Source organism: Strongylocentrotus purpuratus, unplaced genomic scaffold (assembly GCF_000002235.5).
Source record: "Strongylocentrotus purpuratus isolate Spur 01 unplaced genomic scaffold, Spur_5.0 spur5_scaffold_17, whole genome shotgun sequence".
Classification (NCBI taxonomy): Eukaryota; Metazoa; Echinodermata; class Echinoidea; order Camarodonta; family Strongylocentrotidae; genus Strongylocentrotus; species Strongylocentrotus purpuratus.
The window spans coordinates 21,603,906-21,629,804 of NW_022145602.1; the positions used below are offsets into that span (position 1 = coordinate 21,603,906).

General features: G+C 38.9%; 1 protein-coding gene across 1 annotated transcript in view; it reads left to right on the forward strand.

Moving 5' to 3' along the window:
* LOC105436680 (scavenger receptor cysteine-rich domain superfamily protein) overlaps nucleotides 1-23,667 on the forward strand; it is a 52,406-nt gene extending 28,739 nt beyond the window's left edge. Inside the window, exons 12-18 of the mRNA XM_030988307.1 lie at nucleotides 7,646-7,861; nucleotides 8,915-9,229; nucleotides 10,795-11,127; nucleotides 13,211-13,537; nucleotides 15,739-15,869; nucleotides 16,678-16,878; nucleotides 23,261-23,667. Of these exons, the coding sequence (XP_030844167.1) occupies nucleotides 7,646-7,861; nucleotides 8,915-9,229; nucleotides 10,795-11,127; nucleotides 13,211-13,537; nucleotides 15,739-15,869; nucleotides 16,678-16,878; nucleotides 23,261-23,569 (1,832 nt within the window). The 3' untranslated portion in view covers nucleotides 23,570-23,667. The remainder of the gene's footprint in view (nucleotides 1-7,645; nucleotides 7,862-8,914; nucleotides 9,230-10,794; nucleotides 11,128-13,210; nucleotides 13,538-15,738; nucleotides 15,870-16,677; nucleotides 16,879-23,260) is intronic.
* Nucleotides 23,668-25,899: the final 2,232 nt, after the last annotated feature.

Genomic DNA, 25,899 nt, shown 5'->3' on the forward strand with positions numbered 1-25,899 from the left:
GAAGAACACATTTTTACGATTTTATCTTATTCAAAGAAATGAAAATGTAATTGATAAATGATTATCATCATTATGATAATGATGATCATGATGATAATGATCATGATCATGAGCGTGATCCTGATATCTAATTAAAAAAATGAGGAATGATTGAGATAGCATATAGTCTCGGCTACAACATACTCAAAAATTTACTAAATCCATGCAGAAATAACGGCGATATTGCTCGCAAAAGACAGGAATGAAGAATCCAGATTTGAAATAAAGTCATCTTCCATAGGGATTACACGCAAAAAAGTAATGGATTAAGTGAGAAAAAAAAGAGTAATAATAAGGTGAAAAAGGTTGTTTATTACATTATTTGCGAATCTACGTGTTTTAAAAATCAAAGGAGATGGTACAGTGAAAGGTCCAATAGAAAAAAAAAGAAAAAAACAATTGTTGTGCGTTACCGATATACCAACACATTTCCCATGGCGATTACACGTAAACGGGAAATGGAATTCTCAAATCCTACTTTGCAAGTGTAATATAAGCATGATCCCGGCATCTGATTAAAAATAAAAGACACAGTAGTGATAGCTGATTGTCTAAGCTACAACATACTCGAAGCTCAGCTAAAACAAATTTAAAACAAAGCAGATTTTGCTCGCGAAAGACAGGAATGTAGATTCCAGTTTTGAGAAAAAGTCATGTCCCATAGAGAATACACGCAAAATGTGAAAAATTGATATGCCTCCTTTAATCGCAAAAATACGCCATGATGCCTTTGTCTAAATGAACAATTGTGAATAATATATTTGTAGACAATTGTCTCAGGTAGAACATATCGAAATTTGAAAGAAATCGATCAATATTTACAGAGATACAATCGACTTTCCAAAAATATGCTGACGTTATAATATGCAAATTTAATTTTTGAGTTTGGAGGCCATTATGATGACGTCATGAGTTAATTAAGGGTCAAATGAGACATGAAATCATATCTCCAACTCATAATCGATCTAAATAGTAAAGAATATAGGGAGTTTCCATTTATTCTGAAGAGTTACAATGAATTTTTTATAGGCATATTTTTGCCCATGTATTGTGGGTAAAGATAACGCAGGCCCGCGCGCGCTGTCAACTATGACGGACGCTCATTGCTTTATCAAAAGGTGAACAAGTTATAAAAATGCTTTGAAAAATGTGCCAAATATGAAAACAGAGAAAATTCGGCGATTCTACGTTACAAAATGCTAGTACGCGCAAAAAACGCGCGCGCATGCGCGTATGCATGATTTGTTGTCAAATGCTCCAAATGGCCTGAAAAGTATGCAAAAAAAATTTGGGATGATTTGGAGCATTTTTAATTTTTGCGCGCACGTAAACGCGCGCACGAAAACGTACGCGCGCATTTGCGCACATTTATTGAGCCAAAATTGACCGGACGGATATTGATCTTAATCATGAAAATTATGAATGAGAAATAATTTTCTGTTATGAAGATATGATCATAAGTTGATTTTCACAAAATGGCGCCTGGATGACGTCACGATGACGTTGAGTCTATGAAAAGTCACGCAGTTCTAAGTTAGACTAAGATCTATCATCATGGCAAGTTGTATGATAATGGCTTAAGCCATTCTTGAGATATCCTGCGAACAAAATTGAGGAAGAATAATAATAATTTCTTCTATACAGACACAAAATAAATACTAGACTTTAATTCGTCACTTAGACGAATTAGGTGATACGTATGATAATGGTTTACATAACAAATAATGCATTACACGATATATTATTTTGCTTCTCCCATTCATATGCTTCTCCCATTATGATCTATTCATATGTCAAGATTAAATTGTGTCTCCTTAATCATCATGGATCTAGGGAAGATAGATTGAAACAATATATGACCTTTGACCCTATGCAGTAACCAGTTACACATTTGACTCTAATTTACATCATGAAGAACACCTTTTGACGATTTTATCTTATTCAAAGAAATGAAAATGTAATTGATAAATGATTAGCATCATTATGATAATGATGATCGTGATGATCATGATCATGATCATGACATCTTATTGAAAAAATGAGGGTTGATTTAGATAGCATATAATCTCAGCTACAACATACTCAAAAATCAACAAAATCCAAGCCGAAATAACGGCGATATTGCTCGCAAAAGACAGGAATGTAGCCTCCAGATTTGAGAAAAAGTCATCTCCCATAGGGATTACACGCAAAAAGTAATGGATTAAGTGAAAATAGGGTAATAATAAAGTAAAAAGGGTTATTTATGACATTATTTGCGAATCTACGTGTTTAAATAATCAAAGGAGATGGTACAGTGAAGGTCAAAAGGAAAAAAAGTGAAAAAAAAGTGTTGGAGACACCCGGACTCAAACCAGGGATCTCGAGGTTGGAAGTCAAGTGCGTTACCGATATACCAAAACATCTCCCATAGCGATTGCACGTAAACAGGAAATGGAATTCAGAAATCCTACTTTGCAAGTGAAATATGAGCATGATCCCGGCATCTAATCGAAAAATAAAGGGCACACTTGTGATAGCTCATTGTCTCAGCTACAACATATCCGAAGCTCAGCGAAAACGAAGCTAAAACAACGTAGATTTTGCTCGCGAAAGACAGGAGTGTAGAATCCAGTTTTGAGAAAAAGTCATGTCCCATAGAGAATACACGCAAAATGCGAAAAATTGACATGCCTCCTTTAATCGCAAAAATACACCATGATACTTTTGTCAAAAATAAAAATTGTGAACATTACATTTGTAGAAAATTGTCTCAGCTAAAACATATCAAAATTAAAAAGAAAATTGATCCATATTTACAGAGATACAATCAATTTTCCAAAAATATGCTGACGTCATAATATGCAAATTAAAATTTTGAGTTTGGAGGCCATTATGATGACGTCATGAGTTAATTGAGGATCAAATGAGACATGAAATCATATCTCCGACTCATAATCTATCAAAATATGACAAAATATTAGGAGTTTCTATCTATTCTAAAGAGTTACAATGAATTTTATATAGGCATGTTTTTGCCCATGTATTGTGGATAAAGATAACGCAAATCCGCGCGTGCTGTCAACTTTGACGGACGCTCATTGCGTTAATAAACGGTGAACAAATTATCAAAATGCTTGGAAAAATGTACCGAATATGATGACAGAAAAAAATCGGCGATTCTATGTTGCAAAATGCCAGTACGCGCGAAAACGCGCGCGCATGCGCGTGTGCGTAATTTTTTTATCAAATGCTCCATATGGCCTGAAACGTATGCAAAAAAAAATTGGGATGATTTAGAGCATTTTAAACTTTTGCGCGCGCGTAAACGCGCGGACGAGCGCGCACGCGCGCATTTACGCACGTTTATTGACCTCAACTTGACCGGACGGATATTGATCTTAATCATGATAAATATGAATGAAAAATTATTATTCGTTATAAAGATATGATCATTAGTTGATTTTCACAAAATGGCGCCTGGATGACGTCACGATGACTTTGAGTCTTTGAAAAGTCACGCAGTTCTAAGTTAGACTAAGATCTATCATCATTGAACGATTCATAACAATGGCTTTGTTCAGTCTTGAGATATCCTGCGAACAAATTCGAGGAAGAATAATAATAAATAAATAAATAAATAATAATAAAAATCTTGACGAAATCAAAAGGTGATACGTCTACGTACGTATCACCTAATAATAATAAAGAAAATCTTGACGAAATCAAAAGGTGATACGTAGACTTCGTTACGTATCACCTAATGATTCCGTCAAAATTTGCAATTTCAACTTTCGATTGAAAATTCCGACATGATCCCAACATCCGATGAAAAAACAAAGTACACCGTTTTGATAGCCCATGGTCTCAGCTATAACATACCCCAATTTGGGAGAAAACAGAGCACACATAAGATAGATAGTGCTCATAGATGAATGCCATGTAGATTCATGATGTGAACGAAATTCACCTTCCATAGACATAACACGCAAATGACGAAAATTCTGACATGTGGCCTTTAATTGAATTTTGTACTATGATGACCTCATTAAAATGAAACTTAGTGAAAAGTGATCTTGTAGAGAATTGCCTTATCTACAACATATCGACATTTCAAAGAGAATCGATGAATATTGAGAGAAATACACTACATTTTCCATAAATACAATGACGTCATAATATGCAATTTTGTATTTTTGACTTCCAAGGCCATTATGATGACGTTAAGATGTACTTAATGGCCAAATGAGATATGAAATCATACCTCCGACTCATACTCTATCTAAATATGAAAAAAAAATTGGCAATCCCTATTCATCCCAATGGACTTTTTATAGGCATGTTTTTGCCCATATATATGCAATGTATTACAAAAATCGCGCGTACGGAAGGTTATCTTGAACGGACGCTCATTCCGTTTTTAATAGTGGTAAAGAGCTAAACATGGTATCAAATTTTCCGGAAAAATATGAGGAATATTCGGTCAAAAGCTTTTGCGGAGAAATTATTTTTCGTTCGGCCGTGACGAACGAAAACGTCCAAAAATGCGTGTTTTGCGTGATTTTTTATGAAATGCTTATAATGGCCTGAAACGTATGCAAAAAAAATTAAGACGATTTTGAGCAATTTAAAATTTTACGCGCGCATTAACGCGCGCTCCTACGCGTACGCGCATTTTTGCGCGCATTTATTGACCTCAAATTGACCCGACGGATATTGATCTTATTCATGATAAATATGAATGAAAAATAACTTTCCGTTATGAAGATATGATCACTAGTTGATTTTCACAAAATGGCGCCTGGATGACGTCACGATAACTTTGAGTCTTTGAAAAGTCACGCAGTTCTAAGTTAGACTAAGATCTATCATCATTGAAAGATTCATGACAATGGCTTTATTCAGTCTTGAGATATCCTGCGAACAAATTCGAGGAAGAATAAAAAGAAATAATAATAATAAAGAAAATCTTGACGAAATCAAAAGGTGATACGTAGACTTCGTTACGTATCACCTAAAAATGTCTACAAGACCGACGTACAACGAAAACTATATACCATACGTATGGTGTATGAGCCTGATACAGGAAACGAATGTCATATGGAATAGCATGTTTGTTTGTTTGTTTTATTTTAGTGTTTTTTTAGGTGATACGTACGTAGACGTATCACCTTTTGATTTCGTCAAGATTTTTATTATTTATTTATTTATTATTATTCTTCCTCGAATTTGTTCGCAGGATATCTCAAGACTGAATAAAGCCATTATCATGAAACTTTCAATGATGATAGATCTTAGTCTAACTTAGAACTGCGTGACTTTTCAAAGACTCAAAATTATCGTGACGTCATCCAGGCGCCATTTTGTGAAAATCAACTTATGATCATATCTTCATAACGGAAAGGAATTTTTCATTCATATTTATCAGGAAGAAGATCAATATCCATCCGGTCAATTTCAGATCAATAAACGTGCGCAAATGCGCGCGTGCGCGTTCGTACGCGCGTTTACGCGCGCGAAAAAAATTAAAATGCTCCAAATCATCCCAAATTTTTTTTGCATACGTTTCAGGCCATATGGAGCATTTGACAAAAAATCACGCAAACGCGCATGCGCGCGCGTTTTTTGCGCGTACTAGCATTTTGCAACATAGAATCGCCGAATGTTCTCTATCATCATATTTGGTACATCTTTCCAAGCATTTTGATAACTTGTTCACCTTTTAATAACGCAATGAGCGTCCGTCAAAGTTGACAGCGCGCGCGGACCTGCGTTATCTTTATCCACAATACATGAGCAAAAACATGTCTATACAAAATTCTTTGTAACTCTTCAGAATAGATAGAAACTCCCAATATTTTTTCATATTTAGATAGGTTATAAGTTGGAGATATGATTTCATGTCTCATTTGACCCTCAATTAACTCATAACGTCATCATAATGGCCTCCAAACTCAAAATTTCAATTTGCATATTATGACGTCAGCATAATTTTGGAAAATTGATTGTATCTCTGTAAATATTGATTGATTTTCTTTTAAATTTTGATATGTTCTACCTGAGACAATTTTCTACAAATAAATAATCCACAATTTTCCATTTTGACAAAGGCATCATGGCGTATTTTTGCAATTAAAGAAGGCATGTCAATTTTTCACATTTTACGTGTATTCTCTATGGGACATGACTTTTTCTCAAAACTGGATTCTACACTCCTGTCTTTCGCGAGCAAAATCTCTGTTGTTTTAGCTTCGTTTTCGCTGAACTTCGGATATGTTGTAGCTGAGACAATGAGCTATCACAAGTGCGCCCTTTATATTTCGATTAGATGCCGGGATCATGCTCATATTTCACTTGCAAAGTAGGATTTCAGAATTCCATTTCCCGTTTACGTGTAATCGCTATGGGAAATGTTTTGGTATATCGGTAACGCACTTGACTTCCAATCTCGAGATCCCTGGTTCGAGTCCGGGTGTCTCCAACAATTTTTTTCTTCACTTTTTTTTCCTTTTGACCTTCACTGTACCATCTCCTTTGATTATTAAAACACGTAGAATCGCAAATAATGTCACAAACAACCCTTTTTACTTTATTATTACCCTATTTTCACTTAATCCATTACTTTTTGCGTGTAATCTCTATGGGAGATGACTTTTTCTCAAATCTGGAGTCTACATTCCTGTCTTTTGCGAGCAATATCGCCGTTATTTCTGCTTGGATTTTGTTGACTTTTGAGTAAGTTGTAGCTGAGACTATATGCTATCTAAATCAACCCTCATTTTTTCAATAAGATGTCATGATCGCGCTCATGATCATGATCATTATCATCATGATCATCATTATCATAATGATGATAATCATTTATCAATTACATTTTCATTTCTTTGAATAAGATAAAATCGTCAAAAGGTGTTCTTCATGATGTAAATTAGAGTCAAATGTGTAACTGGTTACTGCACAGGGTCAAAGGTCATATATTGTTTCAATCTATCTTCCCTAGATCCATGATGATCAAGGAGACACAATTTAATCTTGACATATGAATAGATCATAATGGGAGAAGCATATAAATGGGAGAAGCATTTTACAAAATAATATATCGTGTAATGCATTATTCGTTATGTAAACCATTATCATACGTATCACCTAATTCGTCTAAGTGACGAATTAAAGTCTAGTTATTGTTTGTTATTTTGTCTGTTTTTAATCCACATGTAAGCGAGCTGCAAATAGCTTGCAGCTTTTCGAAAGTTGTACCGTACAGTATAGTATTTGCATATGTGCATTTTTCGTTTTACATTAATAAACTACTTGTTTACAAAGTATTATCTTGCATATAATCTTGAATATTCTTTTCTTCAATAAAACTGTTATTGAGGCGTGACTTATTGTATATTAAAATATTAAAAAAGAATATCATTATCGCATCCCATTTTCAAATTAAGATCAATGGTATGTTTATTATTGTTCAATTTCCGTTTTCTTTACTTTCTTGCTTTCAATACAATTCTTGCAGCTTTTTGGCTCAGAACTTTGTCAGACGAAAACCATTTCGCAGGCTTACCTTATATATATTATGGACGATTATGGGGATCATTCTGCTTGGACAATTGGGACATCAACGCAGCTCGTATATTCTGCATCAACAGTGGTTTTCAAGATGCAGTATTTACATATAACACGACAGGAGGTCCCGTGACTCCAGTGAGTACGATCGCGAACACAATCAACTGTACAGGAGACGAAGAATACTTCACCGATTGTCCTCAGATAGAATGGGCCTATCAGGGAGAATGCAGTCAGGAGGCTCGACCCGCTGTTGTGTGTCAAGTGGGACAAAAATGTAAGTCCCCCTGCCCCCTCCCTCAATCTTTCACTGTTCTGTGCTCCCTACCTCCTTCATTCTCTCTCTCTCTCTCTCTCTCTCTCGTTCTCTCTCTCTCTGTCAAACTGAAAAGAGTGTTAAGTTATTTTGGCATCCATAGATTAAAATTTAGCAGACGTTCATATCTTTCATAGCATTACAGAGATGTCAACCATAAATTTCCTCTCATTTTTGTTTCTACGACAGCTCACACACGTCACTTAATAGGGATTGAAGTCGGTTTAAACCCACAGCTTTCAACCTAAGCTTTCAACGTTTTACATCTACAGTTTTCACAATGTTTATCTAAAGTTCCCCATAGTATTATGTGAAGGGGCCACAGTTTCCATCCACGTTTCACCCGAAATCACTTAAAAGTAACCTACAGTTTTCAACCACTTTCATTAATGTTTTCAGTCGGATATTTCACACACAGCACAAAGGTTCCACTGCCACCCACAGTTTTAACCAGGCGCGTACGCAGGGGGGGGTGGATGGGTGTATTTTTGAGCGAACCCCCACCCCTTTTTTTGCGTTTTTTGTTTTTTGTTTTAATTAACAAAAAACAAAAAATTATACCAATGGCTGACCGAAAAAAGTGACCTTACCCCCCCCCCCCCCCCTACGGAGCTAAATGGCAAATTTTCAAATTTCGAGACCAAACAAAAAATTAAAAAAAGTGTCCTCTTACTGTACATTACGATCTACATTCTTTAAAATTGTAATACAGTGGAATGTGGATATATTCATTTCATATTATGATCGTAACATGATTAATCCTTCATGCATTTTATAGATAAGTGAACCACAGCATTATTTTACAAACAAAAATTTAGCGACACTAGATTGACTGCAAAAGATCCGCCCATGCCTTGTCCATACTATCTTGCAGTGAAAGTTGAGGGCGCTTTATTCACTAATAACTATTGCTGTTTTACAAGTTTATGCCTATATTGGGCTTTCTGAAGTTGTGTCTGCATGACTGTTAATGAAAGTGTTTATTTATTTATCATGCAATTACACTTTTTACAGCACTTAGCATCGTCAACCCGATTCCTGGTTACCCTGAATACGGTCGAGTAGAAGTGACGGTCAACAACCAGCTGACAGGTACCATCTGTGACAGTACGTGGGACCAGGCTGCAGCTAATGTGGTCTGTCGTGATCTTGGTTTTAAGCGAGGAGCCCGAAGGTTCTTCACCATCGGGGGAGGGGCTGCCGGAGACATATTCAACAGCGTACACTGCACTGGAGATGAAGAAAGTTTTAGCGATTGTCGGAGTGAGTTGGTCCCAGACTCACGAACGGACTGCGATCACACTCAAGACGCTGGCGTCGAATGTGTCGGTAAGCGTGGTCAGTGGCGTACGCAGGATTTTTTCAAGGGGGGGGGGGGTTGAAATAACGCAACAACTCAGCCAGCCGCTGAATAAGCGGGGGGAGGGGTAAGAGCACTTTTTTTGTCCCAAAATTTGGAAATTTGGCCGATCGATATTTGGTTTCGTTGCCGGGGGGGGGGGGGGGGTAAGGTCAGCTTTTCGGGGTATCCCATTACCACAATATTTGTTTTATCATAATTTTTTTTTTTTAATGATTTTAAACAAAAATTGAAGGGGAGTTATTCTAAAACACACACATAAAAAAAGTTAAACGCGCCTGAGCATGGCGCAGTAACCTATTCAAGACTTGCTCAGATATGACGCGGCGAAACACCGCATGAAGAAAAAAAACGCCGCGGTTTTATTTACATGTAACTAAATGGCAACTGCGCGCAACAAAAGACTTATGCCTATTCGTTAAGACATATTTTAACAGTTGAAAGCAACCAAAATGTTTTGGCAAAATTTCCATTTTATTGTATAATGTAACCTTAAAGTGACTCTGTGACATTCCCTCATATTCTGAAACGAAATCCTGGATTCAGCTCATGCTGCAATCATGAGAGTATAAGCCTTTAGGTCAGTCAGGAATGCCATGACTTTTACAAGCCAATCGCCTGTCTTATCATCAAGATATTTATGATTGGAAATCGAAATTCCAAAAACTGTTTTCCTAACGGTTTTTATAACACTGCAGTCTACATGGAAAAATGAGTATAGTAAAACCGGTCACTCAAAGATTTTTTACTTTTTTGAGGCACTTCATGATCATTTCGAAGCGTTTTTTTTTTTTTTTTTTTTTTTTTTTTTTTGAAGGGGGGGGGGGGAACGTCAATATTACACCATATCACAGACACTGTCAGGGCCATGTATCTCAGATTTAACATTGTTAAACGATGCCTTTAAGGGCTAATTAGTGATAATGTAAACAAAATATGATATTGATGTCACTGAGCTTACCTTTGACTGGCACCCATACCCCTGCGCGGAGAGGCATTTAGGCATAAACAAAACCTAAAATGAGTCCGAAATCATCCCTTCCTGCAATCCGACAAAAATATTGCACAGTGGCTTCGAAATCGCTAGAGGACTATTCTTTCTTTTCAGGTGTACTAAAACATTGCATTCTGTTATCTATTTTTGGGAAAACCCTTGCACAAGTGAGTGTTAAAGACATCGTCTTTCACGTCATTATGACTTTAAAGTGAAGTTTCGAAATAAGATTTTAGGGAAAATTGGGGGCTCCAAACACTTTAAGGGGGCTTTATAATCATGGTATTATAGGATAAAGAAATCGCGGTTTGCCATCTCATATTTGGACGAGGCTATAGGTTAGGCAGGTGTATGTGTGGGTAGGTCTGTGGTTCTTCACACCAATTACAAACCTAATTTGTGTATGAGCTTTTTAATCTGTTTCGGAATACCAAATGGTTACAGGGAAGAACATCAGAATCACTTATTTGAACTTTTCATGCAAGAGTGCCCTGAAGTTATCATCATATGTTTCGATCTCGTTCCATCTGTCCTGTCTAGCAAACGATGACGCATTGATTGACTTCGTGAGCGGTGCAGGTTCCTTTGAGGGCGTGGTGTATTACCGAGTAGAGGGTCGACGTGCCTTGATTTGTGATCAAACATGGACTGACAAGGAAGCCGCTGTGGCATGTCGTATGCAGGGATACGAAGGTGGGACAGCAACCAATGTAGTCGATCTAGCACCAGAGGATTCTACTGATATCTTCCAATGGGATGTCGTGTGTGATGGCGATGAGGAAAGACTAGAAGACTGTACTGTGACCAAGAGAGACAATCCGACCTCATGCGCTCCTGAAAACATTGCTCAGGTCAGATGCGGGCCGAATAAAGGTAAAATATCATTCTCATCATCTTGATAATAATGACTATGGGTGTTCGGTTTACATGAAGCAGACCCTAAAACCAACAAATAGTCCTGTACGAGATCGAAACAAAAATATTCCCAACGCAACGTCAACGAGTAATTCCAAGCATCACAGAGTGACATTTATTTTTGAATATTTTTAACAGCTACTATACAGCAATTGATATCTGTAGACCGCGGGTAACTTAATGTAAACGAGAACTGTAATCATGCAATCCCGTATGTATATATATATATATATATCTGTAAAGCGCATTGAGAGGGCTTGCGGTCCTGATATGCGCTATAAAAGAATGAACTATTATTGCAATGACGAAGGTTCACATTCTGTCCCATTAATTGCATTTTCGGTCACATTCTGCCCCATTAATTGCAATGACGAACATCTTAATTGCCTTGTTTTCGTTCACATTCTGCCCCATTAATATTCTTCTTCTCCATGTTCTACTTGTTTTCGTCAGAAAGTTGCATTCGTTTTGCACGTAGTGCTAGTAATCACGGGTTATGCCCTTTCCTCATATTCGTTTCCTTTCAAATTTCATAGGTATAGTCTCTAGCTTCTCATCAAGGTCCCTACATTCTTCGATTTTCGAAATCACTCATGCATAACCTTCCAGGCGCTATTTGTCCGTTTCTGGTCCGTTTTGAGGCATTTCTTTCTTCCTTCCTATCTCCACTATCCTAGATCCTATAGAGTTCTAACAAATTCCTCTAAATAGTCCGAGGTATGTTCTTTTATCTGCGACGCATCGCAAATTCAAATCTGAAACCGACTCCGTCAAAATTCTCTAGAATTTTTGAAAAATGCCATAATCTAAAAATGCCATAACTTTCTCATACCATTTCCGTTTCGTCTCATTTTTTTTTGCAGTATCTTTATCTCGTAATTGCACAAAGCCTTTAACGGTCCAATAAAAATGCCAAAAATAATAGCGCCTTCTAAAGTTCTGGGAATTGGCTTTCTTTCTATGGCCGTATCTCCATCGTTTATGGCCAAATCCGTACCTTTTATTTGATTTAGATACTTGAAGATATGCCCTTTCCAGCCAAATACAAAATTATATACCCTAACGCTGACCAAATTTGAGAAAATTGCCCTCCAAATTCGCCATTTCCAAGAAAAATGCGAAATAACTTCAACTTGCTCTAAAATGACGATCCTTATACCTACGTCAATGAAACTTTGCATACACAAGTATTTAAACAATGACAACTTTCTGCTAAGTTTGGTAACATTTGATGATGTCAGCGCAAAATTATTGCCCAAAATGATGAATTTGTTATGCATTACGTAACAGCCCGTTAAATGTGTGGAATATATTGCACGCAGATGCCAATGGTGTCAAACTGACCGTAATGAAGGGTTGTTTCGAATGATATCAAACATGTTATATGTTATTACAGAAATATTTGATTAAATTGCGTTTGAACAAGGTTCACTATACAAATTATGCTGAGTTTCCGCCAAGTTATTAAAAGGACCGGCTATGACGTCATTTTTTAGACTGCTTTTCGTCCCCTTCCCGTCCTTTTTTTTTCCTTGAAATTTTGCAGTGATATTCCGAGATGCAATAACCAGTGCACATCGAAGCCGGATTTTTAAAAATTTTCAAGGGGGTCAATTAAGACGCCACTACTCTGCATTATTGTGTTAGTATGGGCGGATGTTTGCGCCACAGCACGCGTCACCGCATGTTCACCCTGCACCAAATCCCATTGGTTTTACGAAATCACTCATGCATAACCGTCCAGGCGCCATTTTGTCCGTTTCTGGTCCATTTTAAGGCCTTTCTTTCTTCCTTCCTATCTTCACTATCACGGAAGCTACCCACTTCGTACAAATTGCTCTGGACAGTCCGAGAGAAGTTCTTTCGTTTGAACCGTAGAAACATGTGCGTCAACGTACGCACATTGTTGTGACACGATTGCATGTCTATCTATTATTATTGATATTGTGCCAATGATTATTAATGTTGTTGTTGTGATTTTTGTTATGTATATTATGCAATAATACAAAATAATCCACTTAATGCAATTTTTTTAAACAAGATGGGGACTTGCGGATGACTGGAAGTGAGTTTTCAGAGCAAGGACGGGTGGAAACCTACACGGACGGAGAATGGGTCAGATTTTGGGTGATTCCTACCGCATTCGCGAACAATCCTATCTATGACAGGCTTTGTAAAGCCATAGGGTATGATGAAGCGTTGTATTTTTACAATGGAGCAGCGCAGATGCCTTTCCAAGAAGCTTCACAGGATGCAGGGGTCTTGTGTCAGCTTCAACCCTTAGACAACAGCTTCCGGTGTCGTGCCCTAGCTGATACGACTGGAATTGGTTCTAGTTACGAGACAGGCATCGTGTGTAAGCCCTTTGGTAAGTCTGATGTCTGCCATAGGTTTCTCTTTGTTTTACCTCACTGCCAAGGGCACTTGCTTAAATCCAGGGTTATATATACACATCCCTCTACGTTTGGGTAAGGGGTAGCTTGTCAAAATATACCTTACTTGTCTAGGGTACAAAATCAACCTGTCAGCAGAAGCCCCCAATTTCTTTTTCAAGGGAGAGATGTGAAACGGCAGGGATTTTCTTTTTAATAACTGTTTTTTTTTTTTTTTTTAAATCTTCATATAACATCTTAAATGGCGTGACTTATGCCGAGATTACATTTGCCCCGGGCGACGTAAGATAAATTCGTTTACGATTTTTCGTGCGATTTTTCGGGCATCGTATGAGGTTATGGGCTATGATGTTTGTGTTAACATGATCTACGAGCAACAGGCCATTTCTTGTATTCGCCCTAGGGGCAAGCCGGGGCTAATCTGTACAGAGGCTGATTAAAAATCGTACGGAGCCCGTGCAGCTTCCGTGCAGAGGTTGCGGGGAAACGACGCGGTGACCGCTACAAACAAGAACATGCGTTTGATGCACGATCAGCGCCGGGCCTCCGTGCGATGTCCTTGCGGGATTTTGAAATGCCACCTACGACATGTCTACGGGCTACGGGCTTACGATTCAATAAATTTGTATAACTTCTCGTGAAACAAAATCGTTGAGGTCATGCACGGAGCCCGTGAATCTGTACGAAAATCTCAATGCCGCCTCCAGCCTTCGCACGGAGGCCGCACGGAAAAAGGGATACGGGCAGGATACGAGCTCCGTAGACTTATCGCAGGCCAAATTTTGCCTACATCACATTTCCTCTACGGCTAGGATACGGCGACTCTCGCCCCCGAAATCGAGAGATACTTGCGTCGGCCTCAGGGTAATAAATAATAATAATATTTAATTTTTATATAGCACTTAATACAAATGTCTCTAAGCGCTTTACAAATATATTAGGTAGGGCGTATCCCTATTTCTACCGGCCGCCGGGTCGACGTGGGATTCTAACTTCTTTCATTTCTAGGTTCGCCCTATCAATAGACAATTAGACACACCGTAGCCATGCCGTAGATCTGTTTCACGGCGACTATACGTTTGGCGTACGGTGGCCCTGCGACTATCTTGCGTCCGCCTTGGTATTTCTCAAAAACATACGCCCGCCGCAGGGACTCCCGAGTGTGACAGTGCGTCACCACTTCAAGGGGCGTGCGGCAGCCGCAGGCTTTCTGTCTCCACAAATTCAAAATACGGCTTGTGGCTACCCTAACATTTCTGACTGCTAATGCCTGGATTACATTTGCCCCAGGCGCCGTACGATAACTTGGTCTTAGATTTTCCGTGCGATTTTTGGGGCATCGTAGGAGGTTATGGGCTACGAGGTTTGTGTTTACATTATCTACGAGTATCGTGCCATTTTTTGTATTGGCCCTTGGTGGCAGGCCGGGGCAAATCTGTACAGAGGCTGATCAAAATCGTACGGAGCCCGTGAAGCTGCCGTGCAGAGGTTGCGGGGAGAAGGCGCGGTGACCGAGCAGCCGCCGTGCCATTTTTTTGCGTTTGCCCCCCCCCCCCCCCCCCCCAAAAAAAAAAAAAAAAAATAGATAAATAAATAAATAAATAAATAAATCAATAAATCAATCAATAAAAAAAATAAAAAATAAAAAAAGAATAGTAATAATAATAATAAGATCTTGCGTTTGCATTCAGGTTGGATATGCAGGCGCCAGGCCTCCTTGCGATGCCCATGGCGGGATTGTGAAATACCACCTACGTCATGTTTACGGGCTACGGGCTTACAATTTTTAGAATTTGTATAACTTCTCGTGAAACAAGCAAATGCATAATGGCAGCAAGGATACGGGCTCCGTATAGAATAATCTCAGGCCAAATGTAATCCAGGCATAACGTATGTTACTGTTGGATTGCTGCGGCGGCCCTATAATTGATGTTGGCCGTAAATATTTAAGGACCAATGGCTTCCGCGGCAAATGTGACCTAGGCATTATCAAGGAGTTGCTGGTACCTCCTTTTTTTAAATTTTAATACGCATAATGATGATGTAATGGGTTTAATGGGTTCTAGCGAATTTACTGTTTACTGTTCAGAAAATTGTTATTTACATTTCTTATTTTTTATCACAAGACGAAGAATAAGATTCTGGGACTTCTTTCTTTTTTCTGTTTCGTGTATAGACATTGTGGCATACCATCCAATAAGATTGGTCGACATTAACACAAACGAGATCAACAACCAGTCAGGACGTGTAGAGATCTACCATGACGGCCAATGGGGAAACATTTGCGAGAATTCCGGTCATTCTGAAGTACGTACACGTGGCAAGCGCGTTGCCGTTACTTCATATTCATAGGTGTAGCACATGATCGTTAGCAGAGACGAAAAATGACGCCTAATTTTGCAGATTTTCAAGAACATTTTACGCCAATCGTGACCCGTTCGACTTGAACGCGAGTATAAAGTATTGTTTCCCACACATTTACAAAAACTATCTTACTAGTATTTTCGCAAAAGTTTTTAAGTACGCTTTCACATGTTTGCGACATCGTAAGTAAATGACTTTTTTCAAATCAAATTCTTGCTCTTTCAAAACATACCACTTTTTATGCTAACAATATAGCATAATCCTACGCCTATGGTTTTTTTCTCCAACATTCCCGAAACACCCCCTTTTAATGCGAAATGTCCAACGATCATGCGTACACAAGACAATATGAAGTGACACCATAGACACCACGATGACATTAAAGCTTTCTTATACAACACATGGATTGTATTTTGCTGTTGAATTCACCGACGCACCATGTTTTACACAAGCAAGAAGCAAATTGTAAAGACTCACCGAGTTGCTCTGTTTTAGAAAACTTTTAACAACCCGCCAAGCCGTCTTATTTTTGGAACGAGGGGTGAGTTATTATACCGCACCGAAGCGCCTTGTTAAAGAAAGGAAGGCGAGAAGGCGCATTTTTTTTTTTTAAATCATGGCTTTTCATATCATGGTGGCCCTTTAGATGCCTATTTGTACCTGACCCACCCCCCCCCCCCCCTCGATTTTTACTTTTTCTTCTATTCGACAACCCTAATATTTTCCTAATTCTCTTTGTGTGCGTGGGTAGCTTGTATGTTCCGACCTTGGTTATACGGACACGACGAATGCTACTAGTCTTGATACACAGACGGTTGATGATGGGACAATGACCTGGTTCAGCACATCAATCCTTTTCTCGTGTAACACCGTATTTGGATGTCAACACACAGCGTGGGGGATCCCCAAAGTGATTGCGATCCAATGGCAGTTCGTTGTGCACCCGGAAGAGGTAAGAGGGCAGGCGCGGATCCAGGATTTCTTAGGGGGGCCCACATTTGAAATTATGAGAGCCAAATATTGGTACGTAATGGTGACCAGCAGTGACGTAATGTGAGGGGGTGGGTGCAGGGAGGGGCGAGCTTCCCCCTCCCTCCGCAAAACGCGGAATAGTAGGAGACCAGCCTGTAGGTCCCGTGACCAATCTCTGGGAACAAAGGTTTGAAAGTGTTTTTGTGTTCCCTGATGAATACCGAACCATTTTGACTTGGGCTGCCCCCTTGAAAATCCCGGGCATTTTCGTGAGGGTTCAACAAAGGTCATACAGGGTAGAAACTAAAATATATTTCAATCGTGTCGATATGCATATCAAATTACTCGTCTGGTCATGAGGATTCCAAAAATGTATAGTTTGCTATACCTCCGACCTTAAATAAGGGCGCTATGGTAAAAAAAACGTTGAAAGGTCAACACACTCTTGACCGGTAGTCAAATTCACCAACACAGTGAACTTGATTAAATTGCATATCAAATTACTCGTCTGGTCATAAGGATTCCAAAAATGTATAGGTTGTTATACCTCCGACCTTAAATGAGGGCGCTATGGTCAAAAAAGTCAATGCACTTTAGAAATTCACCAACACAGTTAACATTGTCCGATTCTAATGATTTAAGCGTCTAATAATTTAACTTTACAACTTTCAAAAGTAAAATTGCTTACCTTGACCATGTACATTCAAAATGGCTGCCGTTTCGGTGACAAACATCTAACAACTTCTTATTCATGGGTTTGAGGAAAATTTCAAGGTTATGGCAACCACTTTTGATTTTAAGAGTTGCTTTAATAGTTGAATTTGTTATGTCAGAAAACATATTATTAGACACTAAAATCATTAGAATCGGACAATGTTAACTATGTAGGTGAATTTCTATTTCATTAAATCATTAGAGAAAGAAGACGATTCGTTGTACAGTTCTCGACTCTTAATCCTCGTCTGAATTCATTTTTCCCCCTACCGCGCGAAGCGCGCAAGATTTTACGATTCATTAAATCATTAGAGAAAGAAGACGATTCGTTGTACCGTGCTCGACACTTAATCCTTGTCTAAATTCAGTGTCCCCCCCCCCCCCGAAATCCTGCGCGAATCGCGCAAGATTTTACGACTCATTAAATCATTAGAGAAAGAAGACGATTTGTTGTACCGTGCTCGACACTTAATCCTTGTCTAAATTCAGTCCTACCCCCCCCCCCCCGAAGTCCTGCGCGAAGCGCGGAAGCTTTGACGTTTCATTAAACCATTAGAGGAAAAAGACGATTAGTTGTACCGTGCTCGACACTTAATCCTTGTCTAAATTCAGCCCCCCCCCCCCCCCGAAGTCCTGCGCGAATCGCGGAAGCTTTTACGATTCATTAAATCATTAGAGAAAGAAGACGATTCGTTGTACTGTGCTCGACTCTTAATCCTTGTCTAAATTCAGTCCCCCCCCCCCCCCCGAAGTCCTGCGCGAAGCGCGGAAGCTCTGGCGTTTCATTTAATTATTAGAGAAAGAAGACGATTCGTTTTACCGTTCTCGAAAATAATCCTCGTCTAAATTTAGTTCACCCCGCGCGGAAGCTTTTACGTTTCATTAAACCATTAGAGAAAGAAGACGATTCGTTGTACAATTCTCGAAAATAATCCCCGTCTGAATTCATTTTTCCCCCTACCGCGCGAAGCGCGCAAGATTTTACGAATCATTAAATCATTAGAGAAAGAAGACGATTCGTTGTACCGTTCTCTAAAATAATCCTTGTCTGAATTCAGGTTCCCCCTTTTAAGCTTTTAATTTACATAAAATCATTAGAAAAAGAAGACGATTCGTTGTACCGTTCTCGAAAATAATCCTCGTCTAAATTTAGTTCACCCCGCGCAGAAGCTTTAACGTTTCATTAAACCATTACAGAAAGAAGACGATTCGTTGTACCGTTCTCGAAAATAATCCCCGTCTGAATTCATTTTTCCCCCTACCGCGCGAAGCGCGCAAGATTTTACGATTCATTAAATCATTAGAGAAAGAAGACGATTCGTTGTACAGTTCTCGACTCTTAATCCTCGTCTGAATTCATTTTTCCCCCTACCGCGCGAAGCACGCAAGATTTTACGATTCATTAAATCATTAGAGAAAGAAGACGATTCGTTGTACCGTGCTCGACACTTAATCCTTGTCTAAATTCAGTGTCCCCCCCCCCCCCCCACCCCCGAAATCCTGCGCGAAGCGCGGAAGCTTTGGCGTTTCATTTAATTATTAGAGAAAGAAGACGATTCGTTTTACCGTTCTCGAAAATAATCCTCGTCTAAATTTAGTTCACCCCGCGCGGAAGCTTTTACGTTTCATTAAACCATTAGAGAAAGAAGACGATTCGTTGTACAGTTCTCGAAAATAATCCTCGTCTAAATTTAGTTCACCCCGCGCGGAAGCTTTTACGATTCATTAAATCATTAGAGAAAGAAGACGATTCGTTGTACCGTGCTCGACACTTAATCCTTGTCTAAATTCAGTCCCCCCCCCCCCCCCGAAATCCTGCGCGAATCGCGCAAGATTTTACGACTCATTAAATCATTAGAGAAACAAGACGATTCGTTGTACCGTTCTCTAAAATAACCCTTGTCTGAATTCAGGTTCCCCCTTTTAAGCTTTTAAGTTTCATAAAATCATTAGAAAAAGAAGACGATTCGTTGTACCGTTCTTGAAAATAATCCTCGTCTAAATTTAGTTCACCCCGCGCGGAAGCTTTTACGTTTCATTAAACCATTAGAGAAAGAAGACGATTCGTTGTACAGTTCTCGAAAATAATCCCCGTCTGAATTCATTTTTCCCCCTACCGCGCGAAGCGCGCAAGATTTTACGATTCATTAAATCATTAGAGAAAGAAGAGGATTCGTTGTACAGTTCTCGACTCTTAATCTTAGTCTGGATTCAGGTTCCCCTACCGCGCGAAGAGCGGAAGCTTCTAAGTTTCATTAAATCATTAGGGAAAGAAGACCATTCGTTGTACCATTCTCGAAAATGATCCTCGTCTAAATTTAGTTCCCGCGCAAAGCGCGGAAGTTTTTTACGATTCACTAAATCATTAGAGAAACAAGACGATTCGTTGTACCGTTCTCTAAAATAACCCTTGTCTGAATTCAGGTTCCCCCTTTTAAGCTTTTAAGTTTCATAAAATCATTAGAAAAAGAAGACGATTCGTTGTACCGTTCTCGAAAATAATCCTCGTCTAAATTTAGTTCACCCCGCACGGAAGCTTTTACGTTTCATTAAACCATTAGAGGAAAAAGACGATTAGTTGAACCGTGCTCGACACTTAATCCTTGTCTAAATTCAGCCCCCCCCCCCCCGAAGTCCTGTGCGAATCGCGGAAGCTTTTACGATTCATTAAATCATTAGAGAAAGAAGACGATTCGTTGTACTGTGCTCGACTCTTAATCCTTGTCTAAATTCAGTGTCCCCCCCCCCCCCCACCCCGAAATCCTGCGCGAAGCGCGGAAGCTTTGGCGTTTCATTTAATTATTAGAGAAAGAAGACGATTCGTTTTACCGTTCTCGAAAATAATCCTCGTCTAAATTTAGTTCACCCCGCGCGGAAGCTTTTACGTTTCATTAAACCATTAGAGAAAGAAGACGATTCGTTGTACAATTCTCGAAAATAATCCCCGTCTGAATTCATTTTTTCCCCTACCGCGCGAAGCGCGCAAGATTTTACGAATCATTAAATCATGAGAGAAAGAAGACGATTCGTTGTACCGTTCTCTAAAATAATCCTTGTCTGAATTCAGGTTCCCCCTTTTAAGCTTTTAAGTTACATAAAATCATTAGAAAAAGAAGACGATTCGTTGAACCGTTCTCGAAAATAATCCTCGTCTAAATTTAGTTCACCCCGCGCGGAAGCTTTAACGTTTCATTAAACCATTACAGAAAGAAGACAATTCGTTGTACCGTTCTCGAAAATAATCCCCGTCTGAATTCATTTTTCCCCCTACCGCGCGAAGCGCGCAAGATTTTACGATTCATTAAATCATTAGAGAAAGAAGACGATTCGTTGTACAGTTCTCGACTCTTAATCCTCGTCTGAATTCATTTTTCCCCCTACCGCGCGAAGCGCGCAAGATTTTACGATTCATTGAATCATTAGAGAAAGAAGACGATTCGTTGTACCGTGCTCGACACTTAATCCTTGTCTAAATTCAGTCCCCCCCCCCCCCCGAAATCCTGCGCGAATCGCGCAAGATTTTACGACTCATTAAATCATTAGAGAAAGAAGACGATTCGTTGTACCGTGCTCGACACTTAATCCTTGTCTAAATTCAGTCCTCCCCCCCCCCGAAGTCCTGCGCGAAGCGCGGAAGCTTTGACGTTTCATTAAATTATTAGAGAAAGAAGACGATTAGCTATACCGATCTCGACTCCTAATCCTTGTCCTAATATTCAGTCCCCCACCCCCTCCCGCTCGAAGCGCGGAAGCTTTTCACGTTCCATTAAATCATTAGAGAAAGAACATGATTCGTATTTCCGTTCTCGACTCTGTATTCTTTCCCCCCCCCCCCCCTACCCGGAAGTTTTGACGTTTCATAAGATTATAAGAGAAAGAAGACCATTCGTTGTACCATTCTCGAAAATGATCCTCGTCTAAATTTAGTTCCCGCGCAAAGCGCGGAAGTTTTTTACGATTCACTAAATCATTAGAGAAACAAGACGATTCGTTGTACTTTTCTCTAAAATAACCCTTGTCTGAATTCAGGTTCCCCCTTTTAAGCTTTTAAGTTTCATAAAATCATTAGAAAAAGAAGACGATTCGTTGTACCGTTCTCGAAAATAATCCTCGTCTAAATTTAGTTCACCCCGCACGGAAGCTTTTACGTTTCATTAAACCATTAGAGAAAGAAGACGATTAGTTGTACCGTGCTCGACACTTAATCCTTGTCTAAATTCAGCCCCCCCCCCCCCCGAAGTCCTGCGCGAATCGCGGAAGCTTTTACGATTCATTAAATCATTAGAGAAAGAAGACGATTCGTTGTACTGTGCTCGACTCTTAATCCTTGTCTAAATTCAGTCCCCCCCCCCCCCCCGAAGTCATGCGCGAAGCGCGGAAGCTTTGGCGTTTCATTTAATTATTAGAGAAAGAAGACGATTCGTTTTACCGTTCTCGAAAATAATCCTCGTCTAAATTTAGTTCACCCCGCGCGGAAGCTTTTACGTTTCATTAAATCATTAGAGAAAGAAGACGATTCGTTGTACAATTCTCGAAAATAATCCCCGTCTGAATTCATTTTTTCCCGTACCGCGCGAAGGGCGCAAGATTTTACGAATCATTAAATCATTAGAGAAAGAAGACGATTCGTTGTACCGTTCTCTAAAATAATCCTTGTCTGAATTCAGGTTCCCCCTTTTAAGCTTTTAAGTTACATAAAATCATTAGAAAAAGAAGACGATTCGTTGAACCGTTCTCGAAAATAATCCTCGTCTAAATTTAGTTCACCCCGCGCGGAAGCTTTAACGTTTCATTAAACCATTACAGAAAGAAGACAATTCGTTGTACCGTTCTCGAAAATAATCCCCGTCTGAATTCATTTTTCCCCCTACCGCGCGAAGCGCGCAAGATTTTACGATTCATTAAATCATTAGAGAAAGAAGACGATTCGTTGTACAGTTCTCGACTCTTAATCCTCGTCTGAATTCATTTTTCCCCCTACCGCGCGAAGCGCGCAAGATTTTACGATTCATTAAATCATTAGAGAAAGAAGACGATTCGTTGTACCGTGCTCGACACTTAATCCTTGTCTAAATTCAGTGTCCCCCCCCCCCCCCCCGAAATCCTGCGCGAATCGCGCAAGATTTTACGACTCATTAAATCATTAGAGAAAGAAGACGATTTGTTGTACCGTGCTCGACACTTAATCCTTGTCTAAATTCAGTCCTACCCCCCCCCCCGAAGTCCTGCGCGAAGCGCGGAAGCTTTGACGTTTCATTAAATTATTAGAGAAAGAAGACGATTAGCTATACCGATCTCGACTCTTAATCCTTGTTCTAATATTCAGTCCCCCACCCCCTCCCGCTCGAAGCGCGGAAGCTTTTCATGTTCCATTAAATCATTAGAGAAAGAACATGATTCGTATTTCCGTTCTCGACTCTGTATTCTGTTCCCCCCCCCCCTACCCCGGAAGTTTTGACGTTTCATAAGATTATAAGAGAAAGCAGACGATTCGCTGTACCGTTCTCGACTCTTAATCCTTGTCTGATTATCAGAAATATCGAACTTCGTAAACGTTATTGTTACTACCATGCGAACAATTTGATTTTGTGTCTTATTACGATTAATCTACTATTTTCCTTTTTTTTCAAATGTTTTTTTCAAATCAGCTTCATCTCTGGAGGGTTTGGCATTATCCCTCATCATCGTGGTGGTCGTTCTCACGGTCGATCTCGGATTCGTCAATCTCTAAAGACTACAAGAAAATCTTAGATCTAAATGAGCGTCATTCCGGTGGCTACATGTTGTTTTCCCGAAGTTTCATGATTTCGAAGGTCCGTGATTCCGGAAGTACTTTCCTGCAAAGGGTCAAGATTACGAAAATTATAGGTATTACAAAGTTTTGGGAAATTTTGAAAATTGGGTGGATAGTGATTCTTTACATTTTTGATATATTTGGATGGTATTATAAGCACTAGACAGTTGAGCCCCTAAAGCAATTATGCTTTCGAGAAAAATTGAATGTAGAAATTTACCGGTGCTCCCGGTCATTTTTGTAAATTTCAAATAGCGCCTACGGCCGTACAATAGTAGCTGCGACAATGAAAATCCCAGAATATGTAGTTGTGATATATAATTCCCAGGCGGTAAAAGCGATTGGTCGATTTCAGTAAAGAAAAATTGTTTTATAGCTTAAACAATATCTTGACCTTAAGAGGGAGCTATACAACATAAAGAGTGTATTATCTACAATTTCATAACTTTAGACTCAATTTCAACCGCGACAACGATCAATGTGTATTGTAGGATCGCATATGCAGAGCGCATATGCTTCCAATATGTTTATTTGAACCAAATTCATGACCCCATACCACAACTTTGTATTACCTTTTAGAAGAGATTTTAATTCCGAAAATGAAATGGATTTCGTAATTCTGGATATAATATTTATTTGGTAAACATTTTATAATTCCAGAAATGAGAAAGGGTTCATAATTCCGAAATTTAAATAGAGCCTGGTTGTATGTTTCCGGAATCAATGGTTTTAATTTCAATTAATTGGAAAGCAGTTTTTTTTAATGAATGTACCTCCCCTCTTTTTTAAAAAACTTGAATAAATAAATAATAATAATAATAATAAATTATTTTTCTAAATTACGTACCTTTGAAATGTTGAAACTTCGAAGCAATGAATGAAATGTTCAAAATTATGATTTATATTCAATTGTTCGAGTTATAAACCCGTGGTTTTGGGAGTTTTGTGTCTCAGAATTATGAACTTTTGGAAAACTAAAGCTTCGTAAAAAACGACTTTCCACATACCGGTATAGTTGAAATTTAAATGCACCTTCGGGAAACCAATATGAAGAAAGGACGATCAGTTTACAACCATCAATCACATTTTGATAAGCTAATGAAGTGTAGGACAAAGCCCCTAGATCAAGAAATCACGAATAAATCCGACTTACTTCGTTCAATCGGTTCTTTGCGTCAGGTCGGGTTGCCAATTAGTCGTACATGATTTTTTTTTGAAAAATTATTCTCATACTCACGAAAGATCGGTTGTGTCACTTTGTTGAGTTGCAGGATTTTTGTAAAAAGTTCCCCCACGTTCACGAAAGGTACGGTAAATTAAATGCATATAATCACTTTTTTGAGCTACCAAATGTTCCTTGAGATTAATTTAAGACTAATCTTTGGAAATATACATTCGTAAAAATAAATGCCTTTACAATCGGACAATGATGAAGTGTCCGCCGTTTTTCTACCTCTTGTAATTATTTGACGAAACCTACGATCAAACAACGTACTATTCCTAATATTTTATTGAATGTCAATACGTGAATTCTGATGCGATTACATGTACATTGAAATTGAATAAATACGTAGAGGATATAGAGGTGAGGGCGGGCAAAAGTCATACTTTTAAACATTGCAAGGATAAGGAATGACTTTGTTAACGTAATGTTTTTATAATTTCTTTATATATTTAAAGTCTCTGGGGGATATTGTAAAAGTGTAATGCCTCTTATTTATGTAAATTGGTTGATATGTGACTACATATATTTCATTGTTGAAGTAAGCTTCATTTTGTATGCCTATAATTTAAGAGTGTCTTCCTTGTAGTGCAACATGAAGTTAGTTTGTATACGTATACCATTTATAATTGTATTGTAATTTGTAACTGACTGATGCATTAAGAAATAAAGGGATGTAACAATGTGCAGGCCTTCAGCAAGAGCTCAAAATTAATATGACCTAACGTTTTATTCATCTCAAATTTCATCAGAAGTCTCTTCTCCTTTCTAAGAATTCTCCGAAAAGTTGTGTTCGTTGTCAGTGTAGTGAGGTAGAATGGAATTAGAAAGGCATGCCTGAGGGATATACGCGCGTGTGTGTGAGAGAGTGTGTGTGTGTGTGCGTGTGTGCGTGTGTGTATGTGGTGGTGTGTGCGAGCGTGTGTGCGTGTATGTGTGTGCGATCGTGTGTGCGTGTATGTGTGTGGGCGTGTAAAAAAAGAGTTATAAAGGGGAAGGGGTTCCGTTAATTACATAATTTGTTGTTAATTGCATGCAATATTTAAGTGCTTAACATCTGCACGAGTAGATAACGATAAGCTTTGAGAAGCAAATGAATATAAGCGTAATATGTCCATGGTAAAACCCAATGTGAAAAGTCAGACCTTAATGATGCAGTTTCCGGGCAACTCTTGATTTTTTTCTTCAAATAACTAGGGTCACTAGGGTCACAAGCTTTTAACGACGCCTCTCTCATATTTCTCACTCTGACTTTTGATTACATCAGTAGA